The sequence below is a fragment of the Pogonomyrmex barbatus genome, unplaced genomic scaffold, assembly GCF_055798465.1.
Source record: "Pogonomyrmex barbatus isolate J1 unplaced genomic scaffold, ASM5579846v1 scaffold3, whole genome shotgun sequence".
Taxonomy (NCBI): Eukaryota; Metazoa; Arthropoda; class Insecta; order Hymenoptera; family Formicidae; genus Pogonomyrmex; species Pogonomyrmex barbatus.
In genome coordinates this window covers 17,457,463-17,483,906 of record NW_028297127.1, presented here as the reverse complement: position 1 = coordinate 17,483,906, position 26,444 = coordinate 17,457,463, and the positions used below count along the sequence as shown (strand labels likewise).

At 33.1% G+C, this 26,444-nt stretch overlaps 3 protein-coding genes across 3 annotated transcripts; 2 read left to right on the top strand and 1 right to left on the bottom strand.

Moving 5' to 3' along the window:
* Positions 1-724: 724 nt before the first annotated feature.
* On the top strand, positions 725-5,473 carry Stt3A (catalytic subunit 3A of the oligosaccharyltransferase complex). The gene is made up of 12 exons (XM_011639820.3): positions 725-959; positions 1,306-1,464; positions 1,554-1,721; positions 1,797-1,957; positions 2,056-2,445; positions 2,545-2,698; positions 2,808-3,046; positions 3,238-3,402; positions 3,505-3,693; positions 3,848-4,067; positions 4,238-4,426; positions 4,516-5,473. The coding sequence occupies exons 2-12, from the start codon at positions 1,368-1,370 to the stop codon at positions 4,659-4,661; spliced, it is 2,118 nt and encodes a 705-aa protein (XP_011638122.1). The 5' UTR covers positions 725-959; positions 1,306-1,367; the 3' UTR covers positions 4,662-5,473.
* On the bottom strand, positions 5,364-13,092 carry mop (tyrosine-protein phosphatase non-receptor type protein myopic). Its single transcript, XM_011639824.3, has 15 exons — positions 12,854-13,092; positions 12,457-12,659; positions 12,004-12,326; positions 11,802-11,914; positions 11,281-11,666; positions 10,766-11,113; positions 10,435-10,658; positions 10,025-10,263; positions 7,795-9,955; positions 7,193-7,731; positions 6,799-7,077; positions 6,483-6,667; positions 6,119-6,420; positions 5,898-6,050; positions 5,364-5,777 (listed from the first exon to the last, which is right to left on the bottom strand). The coding sequence occupies exons 1-15, from the start codon at positions 12,938-12,940 to the stop codon at positions 5,647-5,649; spliced, it is 5,673 nt and encodes a 1,890-aa protein (XP_011638126.2). The 5' UTR covers positions 12,941-13,092; the 3' UTR covers positions 5,364-5,646.
* Positions 13,093-15,394: 2,302 nt separating this feature from the next.
* Positions 15,395-21,633, top strand: LOC105427860 (integrin beta-PS). Its single transcript, XM_011639825.3, has 15 exons — positions 15,395-15,662; positions 16,159-16,354; positions 16,660-16,888; positions 17,021-17,120; positions 17,380-17,550; positions 17,653-17,751; positions 18,312-18,476; positions 18,550-18,708; positions 18,821-18,952; positions 19,134-19,436; positions 19,968-20,189; positions 20,745-20,861; positions 20,962-21,151; positions 21,309-21,448; positions 21,520-21,633. The coding sequence occupies exons 1-15, from the start codon at positions 15,411-15,413 to the stop codon at positions 21,580-21,582; spliced, it is 2,538 nt and encodes an 845-aa protein (XP_011638127.3). The 5' UTR covers positions 15,395-15,410; the 3' UTR covers positions 21,583-21,633.
* The last annotated feature ends 4,811 nt before the right edge of the window (positions 21,634-26,444 follow it).

Sequence of the window (26,444 nt, the reverse complement as noted above, 5' to 3'; positions counted from 1 at the left end):
TTTACAATTACAAAGCTACCTACAGAGCCAACTTTGCAATTTAGCTCTTAAATAATTAAAATAAATGTAACTATCTACTTCTTATTACAATGCAGATATATATTTGAGTACACCCATATGTTATCTCGTAGAAGCAATATTCTGCCATGAATCTTTTTCTATGTATTTTTTATAAAATTATGACTCTTGCTACAGAGCCGGTTTTGCAATTTTCTTAAAAAAAAATTTACAATAGATAAAAATATTTACATCTTATTGTCCTATAGTGCAAATCTATTTACGCATAAATGAATTATTTATTTTCACACATTTTCTTACAAAAATCGTTCTGTAGCTTTCATCAGGCAAATATTCTAATTATAAATCATAATTATAAATCATAATTATATAGCTTTTTTCGCAGCATTTTATAAAAAAATATGGATGAAAAGGAATTTATCTCCTATAGAGATCTTTATAATCTCTCCTGCCGATCCTTAGAGGCTATATCAGACTAACGACCCGGCTACGGTTGATGATTCTATTATTACCAATCACATTGACCATAATTAGGACCTGCTACATTGTGATTGGCTGAAATAGAATCGGCAACCATAGTTGCCGCAACCGTTAGTCTGATATGGCCTTTAAGGAAGCGAAACCTAAAAAAGTTTGAAACTCTGTACTTAATTATTTGTATATAGATGACGCTAAGAACACTCTCATGCTCAATTCGTTTGCCTCCCGATCGTTCGGGTCGCAATCCATGGCTTTTTCTTTTGAAGTATCGCCTGGCGTTTCTTAGTTAATAATTTAAATGGCCACATTGTATTTTTGCATTTGTTGTATAAAGTAATTATCATAAGTTTTTCTCGAACTTTTGGAAACTGTTGTTGTCGCGTCGCTTAGACGTATACACGATACGTGAAAGTAAAATATGCGAATCGACATATACATATGTCACCGGCCGGTAATTTTGTGTACGTGGTCAGTGATGGGTTTACCCGGCGCTGTTTAAAGAATGCACGCATGTTGTTAGAAGCGCGTTAGATGCTCGAAAATTCGAAGCATGCATTTATCTCAAAATAAGACGTTCGTTTCTCCAACTCATCTAGTGTTTTTGCTTGTAAATGCAATTATAACCTCCTCGAACCTCAGCCTGCAAGCTAGATATATATATAGAAACTACCTGTTATCATCTCGTAGAAATTAAATTTTATCTGGACTTTATGTTAAGCCAATTTCTTTGATCGATAAGAATGATTGTTTAATGTATAAATGTGCATGGAGAAAGGGTAACTTAAAAGAGTTCTTATTTGTTTATAGATTGATGTAAGAGATCCAAGATTTATTTCATCTAAAATTGTTGTGCGTTTTGCTACATCAACATGGTGACGCTACTAAAGACAAGAGGTCTGCGCATGACAGCGCAGAAGCAGGAAACACTTTTAAAATTAACTGTGCTTTCCTTAGCAGCAATTTTATGTAGGTTTATTATTAGCTGCATATTTCTGATTGAGATAAAGAATCATGGATTGTGTATTTAATCATTTCTATATTACATTCTTTTGCAGCATTTGCCACACGTTTGTTCTCAGTATTAAGATTTGAAAGTGTCATTCATGAATTTGACCCATACTTCAATTATCGTACCACAAAATATTTAGCTGAAAATGGATTCTATAGTTTTCATAATTGGTTCGATGATCGCGTTTGGTATCCACTTGGCAGGATAATAGGAGGTGTTAATTATGCTTATGTATTATGTCTCAAAAAAAAGGAAAACATTTTATATTTTGAAAATAAATTTTCCATAGGAACTATATATCCTGGTCTGATGATAACTTCAGCAGCATTGTATCGTATCTCGTGGCTACTGAATATCACACTGGACATACGCAACATTTGTGTCTTCCTTGCTCCATTATTTTCAAGTTTAACAACAATTATTACCTATCTGCTTACCAAAGAATTAAAGGTACAATTTATGCTTTTACTGGTTGTGATATAGTCCTGTTATTCTTTTTTTGTTAACTGATATAGCAACATTCTATCATGTTTATTTTATTTTTTTAGGATTCCGCATCAGGCCTATTTGCAGCTGCAATGATCGCAATTGTACCTGGTTATATATCTCGATCAGTTGCAGGTTCTTATGATAATGAAGGCATAGCAATCTTTTGTATGCTATTCACATATTACATGTGGATCAAAGCCGTGAAAACAGGAGCGATATGTTGGGCTACGTGTGCAGCACTGGCTTACTTTTATATGGTATCTTCATGGGGCGGATATGTCTTTTTGATTAATCTGATTCCATTACACGTATTGACGTTGATGGTGACTGGCAGATTTTCCCACAGAATATATATCGCGTACAGTATTTTGTATTGTTTAGGAACAATTTTATCCATGCAGATCTCATTTGTTGGTTTTCAACCCGTTCAAAGTTCTGAGCACATGCTTGTAAGTCACGATATTTTTAAGACACTTTTTAAAAGAAAGAGATGTTTCTACACTTAATTCGTAATTTTATGCATTTGTATTTTTATTTGTTTCTCACAGGCTTTGGGCGTTTTTGGCCTTTGTCAAATACATGCATTAGTAGATTACTTGCGAAGTAAATTATCCCAAAAAGAATTTGAGATATTATTCCGTGCCTTGCTTATTATGGTGATTATGACGTCATGCATAGTTGGTGGTATTTTAACTATCACAGGTATTAATTTCATATATATATATTTTTTATATATTAATATGTATAATATGTGTCAAACATATAATTTCATTCACTACATCTCTTATATGCATTGTTTAATTTTTTTAAGGAAAAATATCACCATGGACTGGACGCTTTTATTCCCTGCTTGACCCATCTTATGCAAAAAATCATATTCCAATAATTGCTTCAGTTTCGGAACATCAGCCAACATCATGGAGTTCCTTCTATTTTGATCTGCAAATACTTGTATTTTTATTCCCATCAGGCTTATACTTCTGTTTTTCTAAGTTGACAGATTCGAATATTTTCTTAATTTTGTATGGAGTTACCAGTTTATATTTTGCAGTAAGTAAATGTGTATAAATAAGTAAATGTATATAAGATTACATTGTAATTTTAAATATTTATGGATATTTATGGTTATATATATATATATATATATATATATATATATATATATTACATATTTATTTTCTTACATATATTTTATTTATATAACATATACATACTTACTTAGTTTTTATTTAAAATTTTAGGGAGTAATGGTACGTTTAATGTTAGTACTTGCTCCAGTAATGTGCATTTTGGGTGGAATTGGAGCATCTTCTCTACTAGTTACTTATATGAAGCAAGTTGAAAGTGGAAAAGTTGTTGATAAAAAAGCCAAGAAGTTCGAAAATAATTACATCTTAAGAAGTGAGGTAAATCAGAGGAGTTTCTAATATTCCGAAAAATAAATACCTAAAAGTAACATTTATGTATTGGAAAAATAATGCAATATTAATATAAGAACATATTTACAGATTGCCTCATTTTTCATCGTAGTGATGTCTATACTCTTTTTATCTTATACCTTCCACTGCACGTGGGTTACAGCAGAGGCGTATAGTTCGCCTAGCATTGTATTATCTGCACGGTCGCCTGATGGTGGACGAATGATTTTTGATGATTTTAGAGAAGCTTACTATTGGCTACGTATGAATACACCTGAGGTAAACGCTATTAGTTGTTTTCTTTTGTATTTCAGATGTAAACAATTAAATATTTATATTAGAATTATGAATCAAGTATATGACAAAAAATATAAATTTCTTACTGAATAAGACCATATCTATAAATATATCTATAAATCTTATTTCTTTTCAGAATGCTAAAATAATGTCTTGGTGGGACTATGGGTATCAGATAACTGCAATGGCAAATCGTACTATTTTAGTAGACAATAATACATGGAATAACACGCACATATCAAGAGTTGGTCAGGCAATGGCAAGTTCCGAAGAAAAAGCTTACGAGATCATGAGAGAATTAGACGTCAACTATGTCCTTGTAATTTTTGGAGGACTCACTGGTTACTCATCAGATGGTAAATATATTTTAGCATGACGTATCATTTTGATATTTAAATTGCTGTAATTGACAAATGGAAATTAATTGTTTGATTTAATTATTTTTATATATTTTTATTGTATTGTAAAAAATTGATATTAATATTAATTATATATTATTGATATTAACATTATGTATTTTGATTAGACATAAATAAGTTCCTATGGATGGTGCGCATTGGCGGTAGTACAGAAAAAGGAAAATCTATAACCGAATGGGATTACTATAACTCCGCGGGCGAATTCCGAGTGGACAAAGAAGGATCTCCAATTTTGCTCAATTGTCTCATGTACAAAATGTGTTATTACAGATTTGGTCAAGTCTACACTGAAGGCGGTAAGATTTTTCATGTTATTAAAACTATAGTTCACAAATCAGTTTTCTAGCGATTATTTTATTATTGTGTCATTGAATTTTTCGAATAGGCAAGCCTTCAGGTTATGACAGGGTAAGGAACATGGAGATTGGAAACAAAGATTTTGAATTGAATACATTAGAAGAAGCGTACACGACGGAGCACTGGCTCGTGCGAATTTACAAAGTGAAAGATTTGAAAAATAGGGGAACTTAAAGTACTCTTAACATCAGAAATTGCATATACAAAAATATTGTCATAACATCATAAATCTTTTGACTTTCTATTAACTTTCAGTTATATATGAGTGTCATGATAATTATTATGGAAATTAATACATACATGTATTATTGCTCATTGCGTTATAACTGAAATTTTTATAAATGAAATGTCATAAAAATAAAAGATACAACATAAATATAAATATTGCTATATGCAATTTATTAGAATTTTGAAATATATACGTTTAGCATATTTCGGCAGCGTCCTTAAAAATCATCAAATATTGTGAATAACATGACTATTAAAATAACATATTTGTTTATGAATATTAGTATATACCTATGCTTTAAATAGAAAAGAATTTTCTCTATAATAAATATTTCGCGTTATATATTATCGAATAATTATATCTTATTTTAAAATATATTTGTTATCTGCAAAAGAGTTATGTTCTATGAAATAAATATTTCATAAGTTTACATTAAATTATAATTTGTTATGGAAATAGGAAATAATCAGGAATATTTAAATTAGTTATATTGAAAAGCTAAGTAAATGCAAGTATTATTTACTTGAATGAATCGTACATTATATAGCCTAAATGTATCAAAATATGAATAAAGCAATGCAATTAGATTGCATTGTTTAAGCCAATTGAAATGTATAAACATGAGAAATGAATACAAGTAGGAGGCATGTATTTTATATTTTTTTTATTTTATATACTTAACAGATTGTAAAACTGTTAAAACTTAAGGATTAGAGCACACAAATACTTGAATAAATGTCTTTTATTTCAAGGCTAATTTAGATGCATCGATTACTCTTTAATCTTCCATATTATAACATTATTTATACAAGCTGAAAAAGTCTAGCTTGATATTTTTATTAATCACTTTAACAAAGATAGGAATGCCTATTTCGTTTAAATAATCGTTTAAAGCTGCATAATGGAATTTATATTCCTAGCGTTGTGTAATTATCTTCTAATGGACCATAAAGGATCCAATTGATTCAAAGGATCAATGATTCCACCATTAGATTTTTCTTGCGACGATGAGCTTTTATTTGATGTGTTGTCACTTGTTAAAATTGTTTGTGTTGTTTTCCCTGAAGTAAAAAGAATTGAAAAATTCTAAAAGATCTAAACTAATAATTTACAAATTTTCATTAAAATTCTAAAATTTATATTAAAATCGATAATTTATGATATTTTTGATGATTGTATACCTGGTTGCTCAGAATCAGGACGTATCCCCACGCCGAGATTATGAAGAAAATCATCCGAAGGATGACATTGTAATTTTCGTGATGTTTTCTCCTTATTTCCTTTAAAGCCATCCAAATTGTCGAATGTGGCTCGAGTAGATGATAGAATACCGCCTAAGACGAAGCAAAACATATTATTGGAATAGTTTCATTAAATAATATAATAAATTATTTCTTCTTACGTTTCATTAAAATATCCTGAGCGTGATACAATACTAGTCTATATGCAAATAATAATGATTCCTTATTCACAACTTGTTTGCGACATTTTGCAAGGCCTTTAAAAACCAGTGGTACATCCACGATACCACAACCCGCTCGTATATGACATACTGTTGCAGCAGCTAATAAAAACAGACTACTTAATGAACCACCGTCTAAACAATGTACAATTACAGGCTTAGGAGAGCAACGTCTTAATGCCTGCTCTGTCATCACATCGCTTGAAAATGCAAGTATTGCACCAGGACTACTCGGAAAACCGCTGGAAAAGTAAGACGTATTAACCGCTGTATTATCTAGGTATTTCAATTATAGTCAACTTACTTAGAAGGCCACACAAGAAATTGCATGTGCACAACGATTCTCTCAGATTTCTTTTTGTTATGTTGTATAGAAAGAGTTCTTTGAATGTAAGTTGTATGATTAACTATTTTCTTTAACGAAATAATAAAATTTCCCACATCTAAATTATTTTCTTCATTTATGGGCCAATATAATTCTCCATTCAACTGCAAAAAATATATTATTGGAATACATAATTTTTGAAAAATATAATAATAAAATATGATAAAATTTAAATGAAAAATTTCAATAGTCTTTCTCAATTTTATTATAAAAATATATATTTTTATATACAAACCTGAGCATCAGATGCTAAACATGCAATAACTTCACTCTCTTGTTCCCAGATCATCGTCCAAAAGACATCTAATTTATCTGTTAAAGGTGTTTGAGTTATGATAAATGCTGTAGGTATCCACTGTGTAATTTCCATAATGTGAGACGCATTTATGTATGACGAAACATCTGATGATAATATTTGCACCCGAGTTGTGTCATATGGAATACAATCAACTGTTCGATTTTCGGACGAATGAGCTAACGCTACTGTGCTTGACTGTTTCCCATTTTCTCGTTCCTAAAAAAAAGAAAAGATTTCTTGTGAACATGTTTACGTATTTTTCTAAAAATGTGATCTTTGATTGTAAAATTTGATTGTAAAATGTAACTAATGAAATCTATTTCAAACTTACTTCAAAATCTTGAACTTCTTTCCATTTAATATCAAGATTCGTAGCACCACTTAAGGTTTTTACGAGTAAACTATTTACAAATTTTTCATATTTCTCAACATCATTATTAAATTTTTGTAATGCTGCTGGTTCTCCTAGAGGATCTTTCTTCGGTTGAACGTCATTGTACCATGTATCCCATACAATTTGCAAGTTCTCATGATTACTTTTATCTTCGATGGAAGCTGCTACTTCCTGTTCAGTCTTACAGGCTTCGTCTTGTTCGTTTTTTTCTACCCTATCATTTTCCGTAGTATCGTCCGTCACTGCCTCCTCTTTCTTCTGTGTTGTAGAAAGAGGTCGTACTTCTGGCACGAGAGGAGCATGATTTATAGTAATATCGAGATCGGAAAGAAGATCAACATTCGATTTTGATTCTTCGAATTTGGTCGTAAGTTTCATCGGATTAGCACTTGTTGTTGTGTTCGTTCCATTATTCACGGCCTGCATATATGTTTGATTGTAATTGGTATAATTTTCAGGTCTCATTACCGAACCAGCTGAAACAAGATAAATTAAATTAATACATAAGAATAAGCAATGACGATATTAAAGAAACTTACCTTGACCTTGCATTTGAAGACCGTAAGGCATAGTATAATACGTATCGTTTTCGGCTTGTGTTTGCGGCTGATAAACTTGACTGTATTGCGAGGATGGCGTTTGACTGACCACGGCGTTATTGCCCGCGTTTGTGTATCTTGCATTTGTTTCCTGCTGTTGATACATGGCACTAGCCGTAACGTTGGAGGATGTTACCGAAACCGCTGCTTCTAACGTCTGAGGAGTCTGAGTATCTTGGGGATTGGACGCATAAGTATAGCCCTGACTAGCAGAATTATACGTGTACGCCATCGTATTTATTCCATGTGCGCTTTGCATGTAGGCATAATTTTGATCCTGTGAATAATTCGGATATTGCACATATCCTGAATAAGGAATTTGCTGCGAATATTGATACGATTGTGAGTAACTCTGCACCGTCGTTGGTTTCGCGTGGCTCTGTATCATTTCCGAGCTACTCGAATTGTTTATATAGGCGTATGTGTTGGACGCGTCTCCCGGTAACATACTAGCTTGTTGATATGGCGTACCAGTAACTCCATGCTGATAATTTTGATAAGTACCAGGATAATTCGGTGTGATAGTGTTCATCTGCACTTGCGTGCCGTAAGCGGCGTACGTTTTGTCTGTGTAATTTTGTTTACCCGGTTCTGTACCGGTCTGCTGCGGATACTGGACTGGATTAACACCATGTAAATTCGAAGGGTACGATACCGAGACTTCGCTTGTCGATACTACGGAATGTGCAGACTGATCGCTCGTACTCGGTTGCTGTGATTGTATATATTGCGTCGGAGGAACGACAGTCGTATCTGGAGTACATGTGCCCTGAGTATACGGGACTCGCTGGGTTTGCAATTCCGCCGGATTATAATACGCGGTGTTTTGATAATTTTGTGGATACGTAATTTCAGAATGGCCAGTTTGAGGGAGTGGATAGTTTTGCGTCAATGTATTATCTTTTGCTGGCATCGTTGTTTGAAGTCTTGCAGCATTCTGACCGCCGTGATACATCTCTTGGCTTAGAGTCGTCTTCTGTTGATTATCGTATTGCTGAGCTTGTTGCACAATGCCGTAAGACGTTTGCCCGACATCTGCCGATACGGTGCTGTTCGTCGCGCTGATCGTAGAAACAGGCGGCATTTGCGATACTTGCTGAACCTGTGGCGTCGTCTCCGCTGTTCCGCTTTTAATTGCAACTTTCTCTTGATTAACAATATATGGTGTTGTGATGTTATAGCTATTATAACCCGTCGGCGACTGATAAGTGTATTGTAAAGCAATATTAGAAACATTGTAGTTAGAATGCGAGACGTCGCGGAATTTGTCTTGACCGATAGCAGATGTGGACAGAGTTTGCCCATTGGGTAGATAGGAACTAGCAGGATATTGTGCACTTGATACGGCCGCAGTTGGCGTGGATAGAGTTGGTTGTTGATATATGCTCGCAGTACTCGTAGTAGTTGGCAAGTAGTTCTGACTTAAGATGCTATTAGCAACTGGATTTTCATAATAAGTCTGCGCTCCATACAAATATGGAGAATTTGTTCTATAATCAGCATATGTTGTAGGATAATAATGTGATGATTTCATAGATGAGGACGGAATTTCTGATACGGGTATTGTACTTGAAGATTGAATTGCATGCTTATTTTCCATATCAGTTGCCAATGATTTCGAATCCATTTGCATCGACGTGGCATGTCCTTTGTACAAATTGTAATATGGATTTTGATACCCAGTACCACCTTCCACTCTGCTGTTCAAATAATCTTTCAATTTCAAGCCATTACTAGATCGAGGACGTCCTTGATCGTAAGTCGTCGATATTGTCGCATCTGTCTTGTCGTATGTATTCTTACTATCCTGCGCAAGTATCTGTTCTCGCTCTTCTTCTTGAACTTTACATGTACTTTTAACTCGTTGTAATAGCTTGGAAACATTTATTTCTAATTTTCTATAAAATTCTAAACCTTTGCTCGATTTCGCTAGCAAATCCTCATACGTGTCATAAGAATTGATCAAAGAAGATATAGTCATTTCTCTACGTTTCAGTACTTCTTCTACATTTTTTCGTACATTGGCAGTCTGTGCATAGACATCCGTTAAAGCCGCTAAAATATTATCTTGAGCAGCAAGATTTTGTTCTATCAAGTTTACCTGCAATCCGATATTAAATTAAAAATTTCATTAAAGATGTGACAATTTTTCACGTAAAAGTTCACTAACCAAACTTTGATGCTTGCTAAGTTGATCTGCAAATAGACGATCCAAGGAGGCAGATTCGGATGTAGCCGTGACTAGTAATCGCGTTAAATCATCCTGCGCAATTTGGTCTCGTAATTTGGTATGAAGATCAAGTCTCTGCATTCGCATTTCATCTACTTTATTTAATACACGTTTCAGCTCTTTAGTATGCATTTTCTCTATTTCCTTCGCATTTTGTGATTTTTGATCAGAATTTTGATCTAAATGAATAATTATTAATTTATATTTATATGTTGAATATAAATTCAATGAGTTATTTAAATGATTATGATCATATTCCATAATTACATATGGATATATTAAATATCAATATAATTAATAATAATATATTAAATGTATTATATCATGCAAGAAATTTATATAGGAGTTACCTGCAAGTTGTGTGTTTGGTGAAGGAATATGAGCCATTAAATCAGCGAGTGGCTGTGCAAGAATTTTTAAATTCTTTACATGCATGGTTATTGCTTTATGAAGAGCTTGATTGCTCTCGGAAGCCTTGTTATGTGCTTCTTCATATTTTTTAGCTTCTCTAGTTAAATCTGTTGCTACTATGGATGGCGGTCTTTTGCCTACTGCATCTTGGTATTGTTTTTCCCTATGAAATATTAAAAATTAATTTATTAATAACATTTCTTAATTATTATTGAATAACATCAAAGACATACAAATTTGAAATAAAAGCAAAAAATAATTAATCCATACTTCTGTTCCTCATCCAAAAGAAATTTCGATATTTCTTTTAGAATTCTTTCAACATCTTGACTTGTTTCAGATAATTTTCCCATAATATCTACCAAATCTTGAATAATATGTTGTTTTGCATTAAGCGCAGCGCATCGTTCGATTAATTCTTCTGGAAGAGGTAAGCATTCCCATTCTGAAGATTGTGAATCAGGATCCCATAAATTCATATGTTCCAGTTTCAAAGAAGTAAGATAAGTATTGAGATATTGATCTTTTTCCTCAATTTTGACTCCAATTGAACGCAATATTTTGGCTTTTTCCTCTGAATAAAGGGAACTCGCTTCATGTACTTTCATAGGAACTAGTCTGTGAAATAACATATAAATATTATTTAAGCTATGAATGAAAGACTATAAATGTTTTACAAGTAAAATTAAGATTTTACAAGTAAAATATAACAGGAAAAAAATAATCTTGTCATTTTTAACAAAAAATAGCACATATTCTAAAAATATTAAAATATACATAATTACCTTGCAAATATATCTTGTCCTGATACCTCCGGATCGTTTATATTAAATGATATTCCTTTAACCAAAGACGCGCCTTTCACAGTAGGAAGGCTTTCTTTTTCGGGCACTTCTTCATGATAGATAAATTCGTTTTCATTTTTAGCGGCTTTTCTCTTGCCTTCGATTACATCATTTGTAAAGGTGAGGGATTCTTCTACCGCAGCTTTTTCCTCTTTTACGTTTGCAAAATCATAGATTGTATGTGCCTCATTAAGGGATGCTAATGCGGCATTGTAAAAAGCAACTCGTTCTCCCATTTTTCTTTGTTCTTCTGCAGCAAGACCTTGATAAAGATATGTAACAGCCATATGATACGCTTTTTTAAACTTGACATAACGTTTCCAGCTCTGCAAATATTTAGGCTGATCATTTAACTTTTAATTTTATCGATCTCAAAAAAAGAATTAGGTTCTCTTACAAAAATGTATCGAGTTCAAATATGTAAACTATTAATTTAAATTATATTTATATATTTGACTCACCTTATAAATTTTGTTACCCACAGTGTCAGATATAGTGCCATCTTCAGCTCCACCTTGCTCCAATGTGATTAGGGCCATGGTGAAGTAATCTACTATTTGCTTTGCAACTTTTGCTGCATAATACATATATCTTGTACAATAGATAGAACTAAATAATTACTATAATAATTGACTCACGTAATGGGTGGCTGATGAAACGTACCTACGATTGTTGGCTTACGATTATCCAACATGCTCTTTTCCAATATACATTCTTGAGCTTGAGCCAAGCAAAGTTGATGCATAAAAGTCATTAATTCCGGTGATAGATCAATACCAGATGGCTGAGGAAAACTACTCCGCAAATGTTCAAAAGCCCATGCTGCACACTGGAAATGAGTACATGCCATCTTCATTCCATCTGCACTGTTTCTTTCAGTTCGTGCGCCCAATTGGCTGTGTATTGCTCCAATATTGTATAAAATTGATATTATCTCAAAACGGATACTAGCCAATGAGCACACCAAGTTTGCATAGGTGTCTCTCCTACAAAAAAAAATATATTTTATCTCAAGACAAAATCTGCAGTTTTAAATTATATAAATATATAATTAGATTAAATGTCAAATAATTAAATACAATCAAATTAGAATAAAAAGAAAAATGGATTTTGTACCATGTAAATGTGACTGCAGCAGGGCCATCCTTGTACATGGGAAATCTGCTTTGAAGAAAATGCAACTGGCAATAATATTTCTTTAATAGTACACAGCCAGCCATATCGACAGGAGGTCTAACTGCCATCGAGCGTAAACTTTCCAATTGGTGTATTTCATTGTTGTATGACTCAGGGTCCTCATTGTAAAAATCTCTTATGTACTGTAAGAAAATTAAGAAAACAATATAGGAGAAGCAAAGAAGACATCGTAGATGAAAACGATGGAGACAACTATAATTTCAAATTACTCTTATCAGAATGTTAAACTTCGGTGCAAATGACGCAACAGCGAATATTTTATTAATTAAATATAAAAAGAAAAAGAAATTAGACGTAAAACTCGCGACATTTCTACCTGTTTGAGCTTCGGTCCGAAAGTGGTTGGTTCCGGACTGACTTTTACTTGGAACCATATCATCGGCAATCTGGGCACTGCCTCCATGTCGGCTTGCTTTTCTCGATCCTCACTTCATCAAACAGTGACAATCGGTCATCTGTCAAACTTATCGGAGATGATCCCAACCGAGCATACATACACTTTCGTCATGTACTATATACGAACGCGTACAAGCGACGAAGAATTATGGGTTCTTCTTAAGGAGCGTCCGCAATATCGCGATTCGCAATATTTCGCGATTCTTGTTTATTGAAATGGCCACGGAAAGTTCAATCGATAAATTCGAGAATCTCACTCTAGATCGAAAGAACAATATAATAAAAAAATGTAATAAAAATGTAATAAAAATTGTATCAATAGCAACGCATTTTATTGCTATACAAAATATTCAATATACATTCCCATATTTTGAAAATTAACGCGCGAATAAACTCGTTATCAGATTTTGCAAAATTTTTTGTTCAAATAATAGAAATATGAGAACCGCTGATGAAGTCCGTTTCACACAGAATATAATCGAAAAGCTCTACAAACTTGTTTAATCAGGAATATGTTCCAAATATTTTACCTCGGTTACCATAACCATTCTAAAATTAATAATATGAGTGATTAGTAGCTAATGGTAGCCAAAATGCGTAGTTAATCGTTTCTAAGATCTATTCTACAATGCATCGTGTGTCGGTGTCGTGGATTGTGGACCGTAAGAATGGGCCAATCATCAAGAATGGACCAATGGGCCAATAATCAAGTGTTCTTCCCACATTCGTCTGTGATTGGTTAATTCTTGTGGCTTGCAGCTTGAGACACCAACCGACGTATTGTAGAACAAGCCTAAGGCCTCAAGCCGCAAGCCACAAGAATTAACTAATTACTAACTAATGTTGCAATTGTACTAATTTGACTGGAAAAGAAATATATCACATATAATAAAATAATACGATAAATATTTGTCACTGCATGTGCAAATAAAAAATATTACTAAAAATATAGTATTATTTGTGTTCGATGTCTTTGAAACTATTTAACTAAACTAAAAAGTAAAATAAAATAAATTATCATTTGAATAATAATTGAATAACAGAATAAGACAAATGAATGTGGTTTCTTATGATACAGTGTGTCGCATTATTTTGTGTAAAAACTGCATTATCTTGTGTATGTACATACCTACAATATATATAATCATAAAAATATTTGTATGTACACACTATATATGTACATACATACATATAAATATAAACATATCGATAAATGTTATATTATGTTAAAGTTAATCAGTTAATTATGTTAGTCAGTTATTATGTTAGTTAGTTGTCAGTTATTATGTTAAAGTTAATCACTTTAATCTACAATAAAAAAAATTATGCGTATGTAATTTTCAAGTTATATAATATATATATATATATATATATATATATATATATATATATATATATATATTCTTGTGCATATTTATATAATCTATAAATTGTGGATGCGGCACAGTTATGTATCTACAGAATGCGACTTTATCGGCAGTGTCGGGAAATGGATGTAACTATATAGTTCTAAATTCAAAAATGGGTGTACTGACGATAGTGTACAGGGAGCTTTGGTCGGGATAGCCGCTCTTTTTGTTATAATATTAAATAGTGTTAAATTACAGAATTTACTGTCAAATTTTTTTTTTCTACGCACCATCTGTTGAAAAGTTGACAATCTATACACGAAAATAAAGATAATTCATAGATAGAACGCCAGATGACACAAGTTTCATCTTTCAAAGATTAAATTTTCAATTAATATTAATTATATAAATGTGCAATATATATTTTTTCTTTTATTATATTTATATGCGAAAGAAAATTGTATTTATATTATTTATTATATTTCTATCGATGTGATCATATATATTTTATTTATTTGATCTACATGTTAAATATAAATAAATTGGATGACGAAAGTTAAAACTTTTAATTTATAATTCGTCTAGATTTTCGCGCATATGGAATTTTATTTACAATTTTATATTGTTTTATTTTAACACACTACATAATATATGTTTTTCATATACTTTTATACCTTAACATGAAAGGTTACACATATATATAAAATAAACAAAATAAAAATATTTTAATATAAAAGGGGACAATATAAAATTCATATCTTTGCTCTCAAGTGATAATTCTAACTGCGAGCCTCTTCCGTTTTTTCTTTCTACTATTACAATTATGTTCATTAGAATGCATCATTCGTCTATTTCTGTATATATATATATATATATATATATATATATATATATATATATATATATATATATATGATATAAGACTTTCTTTTAAAGCAACGATATAATTTCAAATTAAATTTAAAATTAAATTTAATTTGTCATCGCTGTGTCACCGGAATGACTCCCGTGCCTCGGGCAACGATGACCAATCCCAGGAAAAATCGTTATTGATAGTGGAGAGAACGAATGATTACTTAATCACACGCATTACCACGATGTGACTTATCTCGGAGTCATTTCCGCGGGATGCCGCAGTATCCTTTCGATGCGCGAACTTTGCGATTTGAGGCCGCGACTCACCTCGCGTCAAAAATACATCGGCGACGTTGTGCGTTCGATGGAACGATGACACGATGGACGATAATCGTTTTTCTTTTTGTGATGCGTTTTTTCGTGGCTGTGATCTCGCAACACCGTGATCGCGAGAACCTCTGTGAATCCCGATTGACCTGTGCGAGTTGTCTGCAAACATCGCAATGCGTCTGGTGCTCCACGACGGTAATGAATATTTATAAAAGTCGTTAACGAGTGGAGAATTCTATCAGAGATGACACACGAGAGAAAAAAAGAGATGTGTCGGAAAAGACGCGCGCCTTGCGACTTCACTGTTATGATTCCGTCACCGTGATTCATACCGTCGAATGAACTCAGCGATTGCTTTGTATGAGTGTATCGTACTCATGCGCGTTTAGTTTGTAAAAACAGTTTTTCTTTTTTTATCACTCCGATAATCAATTGGAATTGGGAAAAGAAAAGAAAATCGTTCGTGTTTATTGTTTATTATTAGCTGAACGAAATCTTAGGTTTTATGTTTTATGAGAAAAATTTCGGCTTCTCCTTTTGAAAGTCTCAGAGGAGACTCTTATAGATATTATTTATTTTAATTTTCTTACGTTAGAAGAGAAAAATTTTGTAATTTAAATATGCTTTTAATTGTAATAATCTTTTAAAGTAATAATAGATTAAACTGTTGGTGGTGATTTTATTTGGATAGAAAATGAATAGTCCTTTTTTGCGTTGTGTGTCCAACCATACGTACACGAAAAAAGGCGAGCATTGGTGTAAACGATCGGATGTAATACAATACAATAATACGATGAAGTTCTTGGAAAATCGAAAATTATCCTCGATTAAGGGTAAAGATCCCGTCCAAGTTCAACCTCAGAGGATACACTTAAGTCTCAAGCAAGGTGAAAGAAAAATTTTGTCAAAATTTAATCTTCTGAATCTCAAGTCTCTTTATGAAACTACTCAATATTTTCAATATTACGACATATATAAATGTTAAATAAAAACATATACTAATTTTTAATTTGAGACAAAAGTTCTTTTAGAAATCATAATAAAACATTTATTAAAAATATACAATTTTAAATTATATTCATAATAAAATATAATAATTATATATTACAATATTTTTGACGCATTTATCTAATACTATATAAAATTTAGTTATCAATTTTAAAAATAAAAAATTTAAATGAATTATTTATAGGAGAGGATTATCGTCTGACCATGAAATACAGCCAGGCGGAGGATTATCCTGTAGATTTATATTATCTCATGGATCTGTCGGCATCCATGGAACCATATAGAGATCAATTATCGAAACTCGGTCTAGAGTTGGTCAAAGCCATGCAAAAGCTCACATCGAATTTCCGTATTGGCTTTGGTAGCTTTGTAGACAAAGTCGTTTTACCGATGACTAGCACAGAGCCTGAGAAGTAATTATATGCATTACATGAATCATTATAATAGACATTTTGATTAATAGAGCACTTATCGAGATAGTTATAATTGAATAAAATCGCAATTTTAAACGCGCGATTTATAATCCGATTGAACTTTTATATCAGACTGAAATCTCCCTGCACTTTGAAAAATGGAAAACCGTGTGCGCCGCCTTACGATTACAAAAATCAAATGCCTCTTACGGAGAATGTAGCTTTATTTAAGGTAAATATTACTATAGGATATATATAAGATATATATACAAAAGAATTTTCTATTCTAAATATTTTGGGATAATAAAGATAAGCATTACTCTCATAATTATTATAATACACTAAATGTATATTATCTTATGTATATTATCTTACTTTGTGTTCTATTGTGCATTATCTTTATGCTTTGTTGCCATAAAATGAATAGTTAATTTTGTATATTATGACTCTATATTTTAGATAATCTGTTGTACAAATTCTTTACTAAATAGGATCAGGTACAAGCGGCGCCGGTGTCAGGTAATCTGGACGGTCCCGAAGGTGGTCTCGACGCGATGATGCAGGTCATAGTATGCACCAAGGAAATCGGCTGGCGCCAAAAAGCACGTCATCTTATCGTGTTCTCGACTGATGCGATTTTCCATGTCGCCGGAGATGGTAGAGTACGTAAAATTGAGCAAAAGTTACGAGGTCGCGCAATTTTAAGATAAACCTATTCCAACCAATCAAGATTTACGAGATTTGAAATAAAAAGGCTTTCTTAGCTTGCAGGAATAGTAGAGCCAAATGATTGCAAATGTCACTTGGACGAGAAAGGATTTTACACTTATTCTCTTCTGCAAGATTATCCGTCGATATCTCAGGTATTTCTTTCATAAAGGTACACTGAGAGAAAAAAGTCGTACCAGCAATTAAAAAAGATTTGTATACAAGTAGCGCTTCAATTATGCATATTAAAGTTGTAATAAGAACAATTAATAAGATATATAAACCGAGAAAATATAGATAATATTAATCATTTGTAGTAAATCGGTAGATAAAGTAATGTATTATGTATCGTTATATGTACGTTTTAAATTTCTCAATGTAATTGTAGCACTATTCTTACTTCACAAAAATATTTCTAAACTAGAAAAACATAATGCAATATACTATTTGTATGAATTCTATGTCTCAACTATATAATTATAGTTGAGTCGCTATTTCATTATCAATCAATTAATAATTCACATCTATCATATTGTTACCGTAATTATATTTTTATTCAATACTACTTTTGTACTTATTACTTTGAAAAACTAGTTATAGGTACTTAAATTTTATAATTATCATAAATATAGTTGCTAAAAACTATTTTGTTTTCTCTCAGTGTATTCATTTACACACGTGATGAATTTAACAAATTAATTTAAGAAATTTTTAGCTCAACAGAAAAGCACGTGAGCACAACATGAACATTATTTTCGCAGTTCCTGATCATAAAAATGCAACTTATCAGCGATTAAGTCGTAGTATCAGTGGATCTTCTACCGGAACTTTGGACAACAATTCGCAGAATGTCGTCGCCTTAGTGAGCAGCGAATATGAGGTTATTCTAAATCTATTATAATATTAACTTATTTTATATCTAATTGTGCATAATAATTGATAATAATTTACAGAAACTAGTAAAGTCGGTGAAGATAATCGATACAGCGCCAAAGATGATTGACGTTAAATATTTCTCCCGCTGTTTGAACAAAACGGGAGAAATGCTCGAACGTCAGGAATGTGAAGGACTTCGCGTAGGCAATGTTATCGAATTTGAAGTTGTACTTAAGGTGCATGAATAATTTATAATTATTTTGTTTAATTAATAATATGTTAATATATTTAATATATTTATTATATTATATTAATAATATATATTTCATTATGGTTTGATTGCATCAGCTTACAGAGTGCCCCAAGGATCCAAAGGATTGGCGTCAAACTATGGAGATTAAACCTAGAGACCTGAATGAGAGTTTGATTATTGATTTGGAAATGATATGCGACTGTCCTTGTGAGAAACCTGGACACTCGGTATACATAAAGCAGAAAAACTTGTTCAAAAAAACTTGAAAAATCTGTTTTATCAAATATTAATTCTAAGTGTGCAAGAATATATAATTACAAATATAACACGTTCTTTAATAATTAATCCAATTTGCGTAATATCTTATAAACATTTTTCATATCTAATTTTAAATAATTTGCAACACAGGGATATCAGCCGAACGCAGCAGAATGCAAGGGTAATGGCATATCGATGTGCGGCGTATGTTCCTGCAATTCCGGTTTTCACGGAAAGCAATGCGAGTGCGAAGGAAGCGAGATCGCTGCTGATAATTCGATTTCGACAGATGGTTGCAAACCCGATAATCAAACCACTGAGATATGCAGCGGCCACGGCGTATGCAAGTGTGGCGTCTGCGACTGCGACAAACGGCCGAACAATCCGGAAGAAGTATTTTACGGGCAATATTGCGAGTGCGACAATTTCTCTTGCAAACGCAGTCATGGCCAGGTATGTTTTAAAATTAAAGGACATATTATCATACGCAACATATAAAGCACGATGCAATTCGAAGATGAAGTTCTAATATTCCTTTATATAAGAGGCAGAAAATGTTAATTTGCTAATTTATAGATAAATAATTTTCCTATATAAAATATATAATATAAATATATAAATATAAATAAATGATATTTTATTATTTATTATAGTTAAAAATTGAATGCGTAACTATGCTGAAAGAAAGTTCAACATTTTTTAAAACTTGAAAGTATACATAAGCGTTTAGTGTTATTATATAAACGATATAGACGGCAAAAATTACACGCTCGAAAGAGGCTGGGATAGGAAATCTCTATTATCGCGCGCAACTACCGTGTTCTCGCCCGATAGTTACTTTTAACAAATTCGCGCGCAAGTTACACGGCAATCTTCCCTTCGAGCGAGCGCGGCAGCGGCGTTTATAAGGGCGGTAGGACAAATTACACGCCTTTGTACGTACCCGATTACATCCGCCGTTCGTCTCTTCTCTGTCCGTTTAAGGTCTGCGGCGGACGGGGCAAGTGCGAATGTGGTACCTGCAATTGCCTACCGGGATGGGGTGGAGAAACGTGCGACTGCAAGGAGACCAACAGCACATGCATCCCGCCGTCGGGCGGGAACGTCGAGATTTGCAGCGGGCGTGGTAACTGCATCTGCGGCAACTGTCATTGTCATGAGCGGGACAATATTCGATATTCCGGACAATATTGCGAAGAATGCCCTGTGAGTATCTGCGTTTGAGGAAATAATATTTTTAAAGAAGTCGATGAACCATTTCTTACTTGGCCAAGTGGAAAAAAACGTGTAAATACGATTAAAATTTTTATACTAATTCAATACCCGCATACAGGCGGTTTGAACATTGAATTAATGTTATGTATGCACATATGTGGGTTTAAACTTAGAATATTATATATTTATAAGGATTTTTCAGATCATAAATAAAATTAAATTTATCATTACAAGTACATAGCAATTTAAGTAAGCAATTTAAGTTGTTGAATTACTTAAATTATGGATTATTATATCTATTTGTTTAATTTAATTTTTAAAAATTACATATTTCAATCTATATGCACTTATATTCATTTCTACTAATGCAGATTAACTTTTATTTAAATCTACTCTTTATTTTTTTTTAATTTTTAAAATTAAAAAAAAGAAGAAAAATAAGTTAAATTAAAGTTAATCTACATTGGTAAAAAGATGGGCATTATACGGTGTTTCCGAATTGTGTTAAATATCTTAATTTTATAAAATGTTTATAATGCGTTTTAGACGTGTCCAGGACAACGGTGCGAAGAGCTGAAAGACTGCGTGGAATGCATGGCGTACAATACAGGACCATTTGCGAAGAATGGGAAGTGTGATTTGTGCATGCACGAAGTAGACATTGTTAGTAGATCTTTCCTCGAGATAGCATTTATTTTGCACGCTGTGTGAGGGCGATTAATAATTCGCGACGCCATGCAAATGGACGCTTATTACTTCACAGGTCGATGTTATCGAGGAAGATCCTATGGATGAGAAAACTGACGCCCGCATGTGCCGAACACCAGGTGATGCAGGCTGTTCGTTTGTCTTCAAATACCAATATCACAGGGATGGCACCGGAGGAGACATCAAAATCTTCAAGATTCAAGCTCAGAAAGAAAAGATATGTCCAACACCTCTCAACGTTTTTGGTATTTTCTATTATACTATTTAATTCTAATTATCACTTGTGTAAGATTGACGTTTGGGAGTTTATGTATGCATTTTTGCATGTTGGATGAGCTTACGCTACATGATTGAATATGCGCGAAGATATAAGAATGAACTGGAATCTACTTTCTCTCGTAGGTGTTGCGCTGGGCGTTGTTGCGAGTACCGTCATCATCGGTTTCCTGATTCTCCTCATTTGGAAGATCCTCACGATGATCCACGACAAGAGGGAATACGCCAGGTTTGAGAAGGAACGCGCTCTCGCCAAATGGGACAGGGTGAGTCGCTTATTGTTCTCGATCGCGTGACTATGAGATTGCCGGAACGTCAATATGTCAATATGTTTCAGGGCGAGAATCCTCTGTACAAACAAGCCACGTCAACTTTCAACAATCCAACATTCGGGAAATGAATAGCTTATAACTTTAGACTGATATTAAAATATTAATACGATATAATAAAAGTTTTTAATTTTATTTCTTGCGCATCGCAATTTCATAACAAATATTATTCTTCACGATTCTTGTATAAAAAGTCGATTGCTTTAAAAATCATTTTATCTTTATCATTATTTTATAATTAGTGTTAAAAACGTAAATTAAAATAGTTAAATTAATTAAAAAAAATTAATTTAATTTATTAATATTAATTTTTAATAGATATATATATATATATATATATATATATAATTTATTTAATATTAACATTTTAATATTAAAAAAATGACACTTTTAATAACAATTAATACATTAATAATTCAAATGAAAAAAGTCATGCAGCGAATTGCTTGTGCACGCCTAATGAGCAGGCATAAATTAATATGAATCATGACATTTTATTATGTAAGTGAGATATTCTTAGATCTTATTATTGCGCACGTCTAGAAATATTCTTTATGAGTATAATAGGGGATTTCAACGCGCGCTAGCCTTCCACAATATATCGGATCCGGTGACTAGCGCCGCGCTAAGTGAACGAATCGAACAAGCATCTGCGGGCGCCATGTTGTTTAATTGCTGCATAATGAGAAGACCAATCGGCAGCGAGAATCTTGCCGTGCAAAAACGAGCAAAACTTTCCACAGGCTCCTTCTCTTTTCCCTCGCCTCCTTACATCCTTCTCCCATTCTTACCGAGTTCATAATAACACGTCTCCGCTCAAATACTTCCTGCTTCCCCCTATTTATTGCGAAAACTAGCCGCCTAGGTTTCCCAACGAGACTTTTTATCGTTTCGCTTTATCATCGTAAAACCATTTCCATGTCGGTCGTGAACTTACGGATAATGATCTATAAGCGGTTACTTGAGGCTCCGAAAAATCCTTAAATCAAATTTAATATCATTTTATTTTTTTCACTTTATTATTATTATATTACATCAAATTAACAGCATATATCATTGAAGAAATACGTTTCCTCTTATTTTACGTTCATAATTCATAATTTTAAACGATTAAGAAATATTTTAACATAATTTTAAACAATTAAACAATTAAAAATACTTTTACCAACAATTAATTTATTAAATCATCTTTACATTAGTATCTCTTTGCATTAATCTTTGATAATAAGAATTTACTTATCCTATTTTTGATGTTCGAATTTATCATTGCGTTTTAGTAGTTCTTATTCAAAACTGAATTCTAAATCAATCGATCGCATAAGAACATATATTTTATTGTTATAAGTTTCTTGATTTTATTTGCAAGATTTTATCTGCAAATCATTGCTTCGTAACAGAGCGACGGATTGTTCGAGAGAAAACAGGGATTGTCGGTGCGCGATTACTCGTAAATCAATCCTAAATTTAATCCAGATCTTCTCGAGTAGATATAGATCCTGCCCTCTCTCAGTCCGATTGTTTCGAATATCCTCTGGCCTTGTATTTTATTGCCCGCTACATGCTCACGAAGAAGGCAGGCCTTTGCTCGTAAGGAGCTCGTAAATTCGTCACCATTCTTAGCTCCCGCCGCAAAACCCCGGGGCGAATCGTGCTGTACTTCCTACAAAAAATTTAAGGTACTACTCACATTCAGAATCCATTAATCAGAAGATTAATTGACAATCAAATAAGTCAAAATGTTATAGTAAAATTTAGATACGGAGGATCTATTAATGATAGTAGACACTACAGAACAAATCTTCTAAGACTTCAATGAAAACGATCGCAATTACCCAGATAGTATTACGTACTTAAGTGGAAAATTAAAAATTAAACAGATTAAGAAAGTAATAATAATATTAAAGATGATGATAAACACAACTGAAATTAAAAATAATTAATTATGTATTAATTATTTATTATTTTAATTTTTAATTTAAATTAACAAAGTAATTAAAATAAAAACCATTAAGAACTGAGATGAATCTAACATTCGTCATATGTGTATATATATGTATATATATATATATATACACACACATGTGTATTTATACATGTATAGTATAGTTCTCATTATATTGAAAGAAACTATTTTTAAACAAGAAATATGTAACTATACGTGATAAGTAAATTCCATTGATAAAAGCCACTAACAGCACTTTTCGTAGAACGATACAATAGATGGGCGATGATTAAAATTTGTCGAATGTCTTTGTTTTACCTGTGAAAACTTGTTAGTTGGCTCCATCATTAGTCACGGTGCCTTTAACGCCCCGTAAAACTAAGATACGCACTGCTCAAAATAGCCAGGGCCACGCCTATTACCTGTGTGGTGATCATTTAGGTAACTTTACGCTCGCAAATGAGCCACGTTGATGAATTAGCGCATGATTACGAGGCGACGCGCTTTTTCAAAACGACCATCAGCTTCTGCTTAGTCCCTTTCTAATTGGTTTTCATTCCGAGGACATGTGGCCTATGTGTATATTTCCTTTTTGAGCAAATGCAATCGATCATACATCTTTAAGAACTAAACTCTAGCAGCTATTCTTTGAATAGCAATAAAAGTATAGTTTGTCATAATTAAAAAAAGTAGTTTTATTTTGAATGTTATATAATTCAACATTAATTTAAGAAAAATTATTATAATCATATAAAATATTTTAAAACATAAGTTTCATTATCCATGAAAATAATTAAGTTTGAAAGTTCAACTATAGCGAAATTTTAATATTAATTGTAAAAGTTGTAACTTAATTATTATTTTAATTAAAAAAGTTTTGTAACTTTAAATATTAGTAATTTTGTAACAGTATTTATATGATTGTATAAATTCTATATATCAATTTGTTAATTTTTTATTTAATATAAATATTATTATTTTATAATGTTTCGAGATTAAAAATCAATTATTTCATTGTATTGTTCAAATGTTCTTCAATACCGCTCGATTGCTGACAAAATATTAAACAATTATATTGTTAATGTAATTATCACAAAATGTTACATCTGATCTCAAAGTTTGGTTCAACTTTTTTTCGGGATGCCTAATCTGCCCTTTGCATAGGCAATCGAACCTTAAGGACGGACGAAACCACCCTGAAAAGGAGAGGGGAAGGAACGACAGGGTCCAGCGCTCCGCATACTAAATCATTGCCGCACGTCCGTTTCTTTACATTGCGCAGATTTTATTGATTATTTTACGACCGAGAACATTGTAAATCTCTTCATCCTGCGCCGACGGCCCTCCTGGCACCATCGCGAGGTGGCCCTATTGGGCGCCCATAGCGCCAATTATGCGAGTCGAGAGGTATTGTTGCCATATTCGTCTCTCGATATGGCAGAAGAGGTTCGCGTAACACCATTCCGATGACCTCGCGTAATAAATTGTTGCCAGCTATTCGTACCTGGTTGATTCCACACGAGGGTGAATGTACACATATGAATAATCAGATATTAAAAAAAAGTGGAATAAAAGCGATATCTTACTTCTTATTTATATCAATTAGATGAATACGAATCATTGTTTTCATTTATCTTAATATGCTGGAAATATATTGCAATCCAGGAATTTAAAGTAAACTAAATTAATGCATTTATCATAAACTAAAAAAATCATAACGACTTATATAAAGAAAATGGTAATATAAAAGATTTTTTGGCTACTTGATTCACACTTGCAGCGTTTATGTTACAGAAGAAGTAAAACTTGGAAAGTTAAAATGTAAGAAATAATGTTCCTTTTCAATGCCTTTACGAGACATTATGTTTTTCTTTGACGCGACACTAAGGAGGCATCAACTACGATGCTTCTGAAAGAGAAGAGGATACGCTCGCGCGATCTGATTTACACGCGATACACGGAGAACAATGTTGTTCATTTTCGCGGTTCGCTAATGGCCGCCGCCGGTGCCTTAATTACAACCAAATACGGTCCAATCAGCCCGTCGGGAGCCGCCGATGTTGGATCGTTTTGAAATTTCCAGCCGGTCGGCATATTGTCGGAGAGAAACACAACGATGCGCCCCTCGCTTGCCTTTCTTTCAACACAACCGATGCATCCGTTGTGTCGTATATTGGTGTCATGGGCGTCGCCATGGAGGTGGCTCCTGGACCAATCGACAGATCGAAAAAGAATTTCGATTTTCGAGCACAAAATTCGACCACTCGGGGATCCCCAACGAATTCCTCATTACAAGGCGGTTGTGACGGGAAGAGATCCGCTTCTTTTTTTCACTTTTTGAATTTATACGGCCCGTGAAAGAGACAATCGAAAGGGAAGGGGGGGGGGAGAGATCTTCTGCCAAACTTATCGATCCCAGTTAATTGGGCCGAGCAAGAAACGGTTAATACCTTGTGGGTGTGTCCGGCGGCGGTTACGACCGAATGATACAGGATAATGAAAGAATGTTTAACGTGTGTAGAACTCATAAGACTCCGATGAGGCGAATGTAATTTGGTTCTGCGAAATGCATTTAATATCAAGCGCTAATAACGGAAATCATTGTGTCTTTATAAATTTTCCGCTAAGCGGATAATTGATATGCCAAACGAATTAATTACCTAGCAATCTTAAATACATCTTATTATCGTTTAACGGTTAAGTGATTGATGGTAAATATATATAGACGAAACAGTTTAATAATATAGAAATTTCATAGTCGGAGAAACGATATAATATTATATCGTTGGACGAAAATGAAATTTTGTCCCCCGAAATAAATAGCAGTCCTTTATTTGGTTGCACCTCGCGCGGGGTTGGGCCACCGTCGATCGCCACCGAGATCTTCCTCGATTTCCCTTTCCTCGCTATCCCGGATGGATAAATTTTTAGCGACGCCCATGACCCCCGCGTTGCGTCGTAACCGTAGCGGCCGAGTGCTGCTGCACCGTT

Coding starts and splice junctions, on each gene's coding strand:
- Stt3A (XM_011639820.3), top strand. CDS start 1,368: ATGGTGACGCTACTAAAGACAAGAGGTCTGCGCATGACAGCGCAGAAG. Junction 4,068..4,237: donor CACTGGTTACTCATCAGATG/GTAAATATATTT, acceptor TATTTTGATTAG/ACATAAATAAGTTCCTATGG. Junction 4,427..4,515: donor TCAAGTCTACACTGAAGGCG/GTAAGATTTTTC, acceptor TTTTTCGAATAG/GCAAGCCTTCAGGTTATGAC.
- mop (XM_011639824.3), bottom strand. CDS start 12,940: ATGGAGGCAGTGCCCAGATTGCCGATGATATGGTTCCAAGTAAAAGTC. Junction 10,264..10,434: donor ACCAAACACACAACTTGCAG/GTAACTCCTATA, acceptor TTATTCATTTAG/ATCAAAATTCTGATCAAAAA. Junction 6,421..6,482: donor TTTCTTGTGTGGCCTTCTAA/GTAAGTTGACTA, acceptor TTACTTTTCCAG/CGGTTTTCCGAGTAGTCCTG.
- LOC105427860 (XM_011639825.3), top strand. CDS start 15,411: ATGCCGCAGTATCCTTTCGATGCGCGAACTTTGCGATTTGAGGCCGCG. Junction 19,437..19,967: donor GCAAACGCAGTCATGGCCAG/GTATGTTTTAAA, acceptor TGTCCGTTTAAG/GTCTGCGGCGGACGGGGCAA. Junction 20,190..20,744: donor AATATTGCGAAGAATGCCCT/GTGAGTATCTGC, acceptor AATGCGTTTTAG/ACGTGTCCAGGACAACGGTG.